Here is a 10,515-nt window from a genome sequence, read left to right as displayed (position 1 = left end):
TTCAATTTTCAATTTTCAATTTTCAATTTTCAATTTTCAATTTTCAATTTTCAATTTTCAATTTTCAATTTTCAATTTTCAATTTTCAATTTTCAATTTTCAATTTTCAATTTTCAATTTTCAATTTTCAATTTTCAATTTTCAATTTTCAATTTTCAATTTTCAATTTTCAATTTTCAATTTTCAATTTTCAATTTTCAATTTTCAATTTTCAATTTTCAATTTTCAATTTTCAATTTTCAATTTTCAATTTTCAATTTTCAATTTTCAATTTTCAATTTTCAATTTTCAATTTTCAATTTTCAATTTTCAATTTTCAATTTTCAATTTTCAATTTTCAATTTTCAATTTTCAATTTTCAATTTTCAATTTTCAATTTTCAATTTTCAATTTTCAATTTTCAATTTTCAATTTTCAATTTTCAATTTTCAATTTTCAATTTTCAATTTTCAATTTTCAATTTTCAATTTTCAATTTTCAATTTTCAATTTTCAATTTTCAATTTTCAATTTTCAATTTTCAATTTTCAATTTTCAATTTTCAATTTTCAATTTTCAATTTTCAATTTTCAATTTTCAATTTTCAATTTTCAATTTTCAATTTTCAATTTTCAATTTTCAATTTTCAATTTTCAATTTTCAATTTTCAATTTTCAATTTTCAATTTTCAATTTTCAATTTTCAATTTTCAATTTTCGATTTTCGATTTTCGATTTTCGATTTTCAATTTTCGAGAAAATAAAAAAATCGAAGGATCGAGAAAACATAAAATCGAAAAGCAAATAATCGATTATTCGAACACTCTAAAATTTTAAATTGAAAGCAAAAGCATTGCAAATCAATATATCGAGAAATCGAAACATCGAAAATCAAAAATCAACGATCGAAATATCAAAAGGTCAAAAAGGCATTAAAAATTCAGAAATCAACAAATCAAAAACAAAGATCCGAGAAAATCGAAAATTCCAAAACTGGAAGACTCGAAAATCTAAACATTGCAAATCGAAACAAAAAATCGGCAAATCAAAAAATTCAGAAAATTTCAAAACTTAGAAATTGGAAACTCGAAAATCAAAAATCGAAACATCTAAAATCAAAAAGTCTTAAAATCAAAACACCGAGAAAACGAAACATCGAAACATAAAAAATCAACTAATCCATGAATCGAAAATATGACGGAAAAATATACTTTTGCATATAAAATATTTAAAATAATCCATAAAGAAAAAAAAAAAATAAAAGATTCGAGAAAACAAAAATTCGAAAATCAAATAATCGTTGCATCGAAAACTCGAAAGATCTAAGAGTCGAAAGTCAAAAATCGAAAATCAAAAACCGAAAATCAAAACATCGCAAATAGAAAAACTGAAACATCGAACCACAGAAAAATCAAAAAAGCAAGAAAATTAAAAGTTGAGAAATCGAAATATCGAAAAACGAAGCATCGAAAATCAAACAATCGAAAAATCGAAGATTCGAGCAAACGAAAAATCAAAAATCAAAAAAAACTTCGCAAATCAAAATATCTAAACATCAAAAAACAAAAATGAGAAAATCGAAAAATCAAAACAACGAACGATGGAAAAATCAAAAATGCAAGATAACGAAAAATTGAGAAATCGAATTCTCGAAAATCGAATTATAGCAAACTAAACAAGCAAAAAATCGTAGATTGGAGAAAACGAAAAATCGAAACATTGAAACATCTAAGGTCAAATAATCGAAGAATCGAAAAATCAAAAAAAAAACTAAGCATCATAATATTAAAATATCAAAAAAGCAAGAAAACGAAAAATGAAGAAATCGAAACATCGCCATTCAAGAATTCGAAAAATCGAAGATTCGAGAGAAAACCAAAAATCGAAAATCAAACCGAAAACTAGAAAGCCTTAAGACTCGAAAATCAAAAATCGTAAATCTACACATCGCAAATCGAAAAATCGAAGCATCTAAAAACATCGAGAAGCCGGAAAATTGAAAAATCAAACTGTGGAAAAATTAAAAAAGCAAGATTCAGCAATCAAAAACTCGAAAATCGAAACATCGCAAATCAAATCGATGAATCGAAAACTCAAAAATCGAAATTCAAAACATCGCAAAATCGAGAGAACGAAATCCAAAAATCGAAACATTGAAACATCGAAGGTCAAAAATAAAATAATTAAGGAATTAAAATATCGAGAAATCATAAAATCAAAAAAAGCAAGAAAACGAAAAATTGAGAAATTGAAAACACGGTTATCAAAAATCAAAAATCGATAGTCGAAAGTTAAAGGTAAAAGTCAAAAGTTCAAAGACTAAAATTCAGTCCAGACTTAAAATGTGAACTAAAGACGAAATCCAAAGTTGGGAATGTTCAACGGAAAACAGATGGGTAACCGAAAAAAGTAAACAAGAATCCAATAGCAAATTTCTATTAACTAAAATTAAGTTTTATTTTTTGTGTTTCGAATTCATCTCGTCAGTAACTAGCAGTAACAAATTTCTATTAACTAAGTCAAATGCAAAAATGTAAATTTTTTAATTCTCGAAATGAAAAGTCAAAAGCTAAAAACAATAAAAGAAAATAGGAACCACCAAATTCCAAAACCAACACCATTCACGTAAGGTCAATATGAGTGAGGAACCTTAGTCACGCTTAGTTCCAATCAAATAATTTAAACGCCTTTGGTTATGCATGTAGCTCAGCAAAACCTATAGTAACGTCACGGCATCTTTCACAAAATATGGCAATATTTTGTGCGAGTGGAATTGTGAATGAAAATGTTGTTATTTCAAGAATATACTGTTAAGACATACATAATTCACTCTACCACAACAAGCTTAACCAAATGAATTAAGGGCCATTGTCTTGGAAATAATGGAAAAGTTCTCAGTTATCTTATTTTGCACTCCTTTATCTACCCTCGTCGTTTCAAGAAATAAGATAATGCTACCCTTTGATCTTATTACTCCTATTCAGCATCTCTATTATTCAGAAAAGTTTCCTGAGTGAAATAGAATTACAGGAAAATTTACTCCCATCGTCTTTTTAGCTTGGGGCTGAACAAAACAGAAACCTAACTGTAATAATTGTGTTCCTTGCTTTCACAGAGGAAGCTGACTATGGCAGATTTTTCACGATCTCAGATTAAGGAATGTCATCATTAAAAAAAACCTTAAACTTACCGTACATCAAATTTTCTGATTGTAACTGAAAATGTGAACCGAGCAGCCCACACCTAGCATGTGTCAGGTCAAAACACACACGCACCTCTCGACACGTATTCGTATCACCTCCGAACTCATCGCCATCTATTCGATTCAGGATAGTGAAAGCCAAGACTATAATTCCAACACCTTATCACCGCTCTCGGGTGGAAGCCAAGCAGTCAATCCTAATTCCGGCTAATAGCACCCATTGAAATTGGAAGCCTGACACCGAGATAATGCGCTGATGGTCCATCGTCATATGCTTAATTCCTTGTTGGGAAGGATTTCTGGTGTCGGTAGCTGCAAGATTCTAGCAATGCTATCGTCCTATACGCTTGAGAACGGCTGCAAAGGCAGTCTGGATAGATAGTCAAGTTCCATGACAGAATGTAGTACATAAACTTTGCCTTGGTTTGGAAGATGATAAATTCTTCCACTCCTTCGTCAGGAACTGATATTAGATTAGTTGAGCTGAAAGGATGATAGTTTGCTTGCTTTCTTTTTATTTGTAAGGAATGACGGGAACTCGTTCGGATAGACAGAAATCATAACTCGAATCATAATATTGTGTTTATTGGAATAATATTGTAACATTTATTCATGCTGCTTTCCTTCACGTCATACATTCACAATCATCGACCTGTTTTTTTTTTCGAACCTGAAGTAGTTCAATTGCCGTCCTTCAACGTTTTCTTAAATTTTTCTAAAATCACCTTTCTGACACCTAATTTCCCCGGAAGAAATTTAAGTTCAAATTCCCATAAAATCTTTTCGGCAATTGTCTAAACTTGCTATCTGTTTGCCCCGACTTCTTCATACGCTGCTGAGGAGTTTTCTTTGCAATAAAAGCCTTATCAAATACGGTAAAATCTTAACGTCCTAATCAGAATATGTATATAAGTTACTAACACTTGCTGCTGCCATCCGTCGAACAACACGGAATTCCATACGCATTCCCCGAAAATGCCTAAAACGGCAAGACCAAGGCACCACCCTGCTTCCTTCCTTCCTTCCTTCAGTTATAACTTCTCAGTGCCCGCTGGTGGGCCTGCAGATGCGATGACACAATCACGTCCACCGTCTTCCGCAGCATCCCGGCGATTGCGTCCGCCGTCGTAGCCAACTTGGTTCCGAGCTGATTGAACAGTCCCACGAAGGGACTTCCGTTTGGGTTTGCCGGTCCTCCGCCCTGGCCGGGTGGAATAAAAAAGTTATCGATAACATTATTCGGGGTTGTCATGCCGCTGCTGCTGGCAACAACGGCAACGGATGGCTGAGTTTGGGGTTGCTGTGGTCGGGGTTGTGCTTGTGCTTGCGGTGGCACCAACGGCGATGGGGGACGCTGTGCTAGTACCTGAACCTGAACCTGACCCTGAACCGGTATCGGACGGAGCGGAACTACTGCTGGTGCCGGTTGGATCTGTGGAGGAAACACAAAACGCCGACACGGAAAGGCGATATCGGTGTGCGGGGGTGGAAAGAAAGAGAAGAAGGAAAAGAGAAACGTGTTGGTGCTGGTTGTGATGTGCGCAATGTAAGGTGGAGATGGCGTGCTTGTGCGTTTTGATAATTTGATAATCCCTTCGGTACCCCAAGTTCAGCATTTGAATGGCGTCTACCCGAAGATAGGGAAAACTAAAATTTTTCCCTTGAATTGGAAGCAACCTTCGTATTCATTTCAATAACTTTAATTTTCAGTACAGACAGATAGGATTCTTCACAATTTTGATGCGGGAAATGGGAAGTTGCCACGTGCTATTTCCGTAACCGCCCTTTTCTGTGCGATGTAAGTGTACGTGCTTGAAATGTTTGTATATAGTATTCAATGCTTAACAATTTATGATTTTGATTTTTAGATCATCAGATAAGAATAAGCAGAATTGTGTTTCCAATAGAACAGCATAACTAAAATCCTCCTCGACAACATCATGATATCGTACAGCAAAGCTTTATTCATTAGCACCACTTGGGATGTAGTTTAAACAAAAAGTTCTCTTTGAAATTTCCACAATTTCGCTTAAATTTAATTGCTGAACCATATGACGACACATCGCCGTTGTTATGACAAACTCCATTTTGGGATTAACAGAGTTTGATATGCAATGTTACTGATTTCGGAAATCACTTCATAATGGTGTTTTCAGAATTTCGGAAAATTGTTTAGTTTCTGAGCAGGGCTGTAGAGAGAAATTAAGGGCCCGAGTGGTATAGCATAAGGGCACCCACAATCATCATAGATTTTTCGAACACTGAAACGGTTAAGCTGGCAATCTATTGGAAAAAAAGTTCTCTGCCATTATGTAAAGTGCATAAACACTTTTGTGGATAACTATAATAGCATACACTTATGGCCGTAAGCACAAAGCCGTACTAACTGTTTTTAAGCCGGACTAACTTTTAAACCGGCCTAAAATATTTGGTAAGCTTTAATCAAACGATGCTGTCATTTATATGGCTGCGTTCTAATCTGCGTTACACGTCAATGTTAAAAAACAACAAATTCAAGTTAAAGAAAATGAATAAATGCATTCCGATATTTTCTTGCAGTAAAATAGCTTTTCTTCGTCAAATATCTCGTTCCATAGGGTTTGAGAACAATTTTGTCAACTTGTTGCCGATATGTTTCTGAACATAGAACTTTAACGTGTTGGATAGTTGAAAGTTGGCCGATGATGTACAGTACTTTGTAGTGACATAATATGCACAAAAGAAAATAAATTGATATACATATGCATGTTTTTATTTAGTTTGAATAGGCGCTCGTCGAGTTAGAGGTGGCTAAACCATCGGTTGTAATTGGTGCCATGATAGTTATTTCTCGACAAAAATATGATTACTGGTTAAAACCCAACTGTCAAAATTCTCTTTGAAAGGAAATTCCAGACAAACCGTCACTGGATAAACACAGTTCATAGCAGTTGATGGAAGAGACAAATTTTCTCTTTTGTTTACTGCCAACATCTGTGATTGGCGAGAAACGGTTTGTCCGGAATTCCCTTTCAAAGAGAATTTTAACAGTTGGCTTTTAAGCCGGAATTATATGTTTGTCGAGATTTCATACTTTGATTAAAAAAAATGGTTAAAATATTCCAATTTGAATTCAAAATTAACTGTGAGTGTCATTCTAATTGAACATGATACCTATCGACGTGGGGGAGAACATTTATTTTCGTTTCAAGTGAATTTTCACAAGTTTGGAATAAAGATAAATTATCAATGAAGGTCCGCGAATTAAAATTATATACGTTTTTCAGCGAGGTTTAAATAAAAAGTAAACAAAGATCAAACAGAAAATTACACTTTGACAGAATGATCATTTATATTCACGAGCGTTATATTTAATTTTTTTTTTGCGCTGTGGCAGACAGAATATAGTTATATTTCTATAATGCATCAATGCAAATTGGAACGATTTATGCCAAAAATCGAAATAAATATATTAATCACCGTTGTGTTCACAATAAATTTCAAAACATTTTGTATTCAGAAGTTTTATGTGATTTTATTCTTATTGGAACATTGCACATATTTAAAATCAATTATTTACTCTTAGTTTAGGGTATTTGTGGAGCTAATTTCTAAGCTGTTAACATTCTGATTCAATTTGCTAACGACCAGTGTAAGTAAATTCATAAAATATTGCATTTTTCGATCTATATCCAAATGTCATTTGTTTGGATCTATCCCCTAAAAACAATAATTTTCTTCCGTTATTTACTTTCTTTGATGTGTGATACAATAGATATATGGGCAATCATGCGTGAAAATATGTTATCGATTTATATTAACGAATTAAATGGTCCCGCTTATTCTCTTAGCGATAAACAAAAAGAAAAGAATCAAAACAATTCTTATTGTAGTTCTGTTTCTAATTCACAAAAACAACTTTGATCTGAATTGATTGAATAGATCTCAATTTATCCAAACGTGCTCTACTGTAACCCTTTGATGTGCAATTGGAATCAAGCGTGTAGAGAGAAGGAAAGAACGAGGAATTAAAAAAATGCGGGTAGATAAACACGGTAAAAAAAACTTAACCCATTTTATGAGATGTCAAAAATGGGTATTTTATTGCTTATAACAATTGGTGCTTTTTATTCATTTCACAACTACTCGATGAGATAATGGATATACTGATATTAATAATGAGTGAAAAGTCATTAAAAATTATTTTAAGCGAGTTAACCTGCAAACTAAGGTTCGTAGCGGAAGCTGCAAATTACCGACCTGCATCTGAGTACGTGGCGGAAACGGAACATTTCGGCAATGCTCATAAAAAACGGCTGTTTAAACGACTGAGGATGTTGCAAATATGCGTTTGGCATTTTTAGAGCAGCCAAAAGATCCAGCCATTAAAAATATATCCAGTTGGCGGTTTTATTTTGTTAAGTAGCTAAGGAGACAATAATGTGAAATGAATGTTATTTTGCGTTTTTTTAATTCAGAAATAATTCTATTGACAGTATTTTTCATTCTGGCGCGATTTTCATGAATGGATATTTTTCACGCGTTTTGTTGTAACAGTTCTGCGAAAAATAAAGTGTAAAACATACCAAGGTTGACGTACAAGAGCTGTATTCATTTATGGATACGAACTCTTTACCCACTTAATGGGTTATTCCACTTTTATTGAAAATGCGTAGTTTTCTACGCATTAATTGGCATTTTATTTTATTAGTGTAGTTCGACAGTGCTTGTCTTTCCTACCTGATAAACTGGCTTATTTATTGCCATCTTTATTGCGAGAAAAGAGAGCCATATTTATCCAGAAGAAAGCCGAAGAGAGGATTGAAAATAACGAAATATATGCAAGAGAAGCATGACAAATTTTTGCATATTTTGTCTTCTTCCGGTAACATGATGCTGCCATTTGCGTTGCTGCGTTCTGATCAGCAATACACGGCTATGTTAAAAAACTGTACAATAAAGTTAATTTAAAATTAACTGTTTATGCCATTTAATAGTCTGATTATTTCGAGAATTTTTTTATTGTTCAATAAAATGGTGAATCGACATCTTGTTGAATGGGATTTATAACATAAGTATTGTATCAAATAAAATAATTTTTTCGAGTAATTTCATCACAAGATGGCGGCTCTGCAGCATTTTCACCTCATGCGCGTTTTTTGGAAGGGGTTCACGGTCGGAAATCTATCTCCCGTGATTTTTGACCTAGCGCCAAAAACTAAGTTTTTCTGATTCCTTATGTCAATAGCGATGTACGCAGGATTTTTTCGATATTTTGATTTTAAGCGAAATGGCGCAGTTTTGAGAAAAAAAAACGTAGAGAATGTCATAAAAATCTACACAAAATCGTTATTCAATAAAAAGGTAAGCAATAAAAAATTTAATCCTGCTTACGTGACTAGAAATATCAATTTTGAATATACTGTGAAAATTTCAAAGCGACTAAAATCATTTGCTCGAGTTACATTTCCGGCCAGTGGTTTCGAGAAAAACGCAGTTAAAGTTTGCAGTACACATGGGTTATACATAAGAAGCGTTGCGGCAAAATTGAAAATAATATTTTTGAATTGTTTTCGTTCTCCATGTTTTGGGATATCATTTTTTACATCCTATAGCACATTTTAGACTAATAAATAAAAAATCGATTGTTTTAAAATTCTACAGTGGAGTAACCGCTTAAACAATTTATTATTTAAGATCCATAATTGACTAAAACGTTATTTTGCTAATGATGGTGCATACTATCGAGAACGTTATAGAGTTGTATTGTTAGGCGCTAGCCACTCCAAGGGCTTGAAGAGCTTCTCTAACATTACACTTAGTAGTTTGTCAGTTCAGCCAAATCTGACTGTTCCAAATTAAATCATGCTTATAGAAAAAGAGTGGCAGCTTACATCTTTTGAAAAGTTTGTATCAGTTGCTGTTCTGCAACACATGCAAAATGCCATAAAATTTATTTATTTGCTTCAGATAATTATGTCGTCCATGGAATGGAAATCTGAAATTTTAGCCTGGTGGGGTTTATTATACCATCCTACCCAACTAGTCTACTAACCATGCATATAGAATTTGGCAGACCTACTTTGCTGAAAATGAAGTAATTCAAATTATCAGCACGATTATCCAATAATGCCTGATATACCAAAAGTCCAGTAATTTTAATTAATAAAAATTATAATTAGTTACTTCCTATAGTCTGCCATCTGTCTGATAATGAATTGACAATTATAAATTTACAAATTGAACCTGATACTGGATGCAGACAAAATTTCTTGGACCAATCGTTCTGAATTTTGCACAATTTTTGTTCTTCACATCATTGCCCAGGCTACAAGAGCTTTTTGCAAACTGCTAAATATTATTATTTTACAATAACATGTTAATCGTTGTTTTAGCAATAATCGGACTTTGGCTTCAAAGTACTACGAAAAAATCGAAAATCGACCAAAAAATAAAAGCTCCCTTAATTACTTGTGAAGTGCTGTGAAAAACAACTGTGCGAATGTTTGAGACGTTTGTCCAGTAGATTTTAAGTTATGGTGTACACCGCAAAACAAGATTTCGATGTGGCTCTTGACTGAAAAGACAAAGAATCTTTGCATCGAAAAAAAATTAAAGTATCCAATTTTTTGCCGATAATACCTTACACAACCCCCTGAAGTTCCGACACGATTTAAGCGATTTTTCCATATTTAACTTTGTGCGTCATTTTGCCAAGTCATCTGTCTAGTCTCAGCTTTCACTGCTCTTTCATACCCTGTGCATATCTGTTCTATCATAAAGAATTAAACGAAAATTTGTACTACAGCGGAAATACAAATCGTTCAAGATATGCTAGAAAATTATAAATTACGAAACAATACAAGCAAGCTCCGATAACATTTAACTAACGATCAAAATGAGAATATTTGTAACAGTTTGTTTGCCGTCATATTTAAAAGTGTTACTTAGGCTATATGGCATGGCTTCATTTGCAATTTTTTATTCAATCTTAGTTTTGAACTCTTTCAAAAGCAGTAAAAATATAAATAAACTTCCACTTGCTTATGGTGTTCTTTGTGAGAAGATACAACTAGAAAAGGGAACAAATTGTGATTATATATTCTTTTCCTCATGTAAAAATAACTAAAAAATTGTGAGCAAATTAAACTTCACTCAACGAACGAAAACAATTTTCATTTCTGAATCCAATTATAAAATTTAGTTCGACAGTTTATTTCAATATGATTCGACTTCTGCTAACCTGCAATATAACTCTTCGATGTGGCGTTTTGAAATGAGCGTGTAGCACCTTCTAGATATAGGACGATAAGAAATATTTAAAAAAATGCATTTAAAATTCGATTACACCTGTTTT

At 32.8% G+C, this 10,515-nt stretch overlaps 1 protein-coding gene across 11 annotated transcripts in view; it reads right to left on the bottom strand.

Moving 5' to 3' along the window:
- Window positions 1-3,743: 3,743 nt before the first annotated feature.
- LOC131683395 (uncharacterized protein DDB_G0290587-like) overlaps window positions 3,744-10,515 on the bottom strand; it is a 147,157-nt gene continuing 140,385 nt past the window's right edge. For 10 of the 11 annotated variants that reach the window (XM_058965329.1, XM_058965332.1, XM_058965337.1 and 7 more), the window contains one exon: window positions 3,744-4,611. In XM_058965329.1, coding sequence (XP_058821312.1) covers window positions 4,207-4,611 — 405 coding nt within the window. In that variant the 3' untranslated portion in view covers window positions 3,744-4,206. The remainder of the gene's footprint in view (window positions 4,612-10,515) is intronic. The other variant, XM_058965338.1, reaches the window with a different exon arrangement.

This window comes from Topomyia yanbarensis, chromosome 2, assembly GCF_030247195.1.
Source record: "Topomyia yanbarensis strain Yona2022 chromosome 2, ASM3024719v1, whole genome shotgun sequence".
NCBI lineage: Eukaryota > Metazoa > Arthropoda > Insecta > Diptera > Culicidae > Topomyia > Topomyia yanbarensis.
Note: the sequence above shows the minus strand (reverse complement) of the source record. Positions and strands in the feature narration are given on the sequence as shown.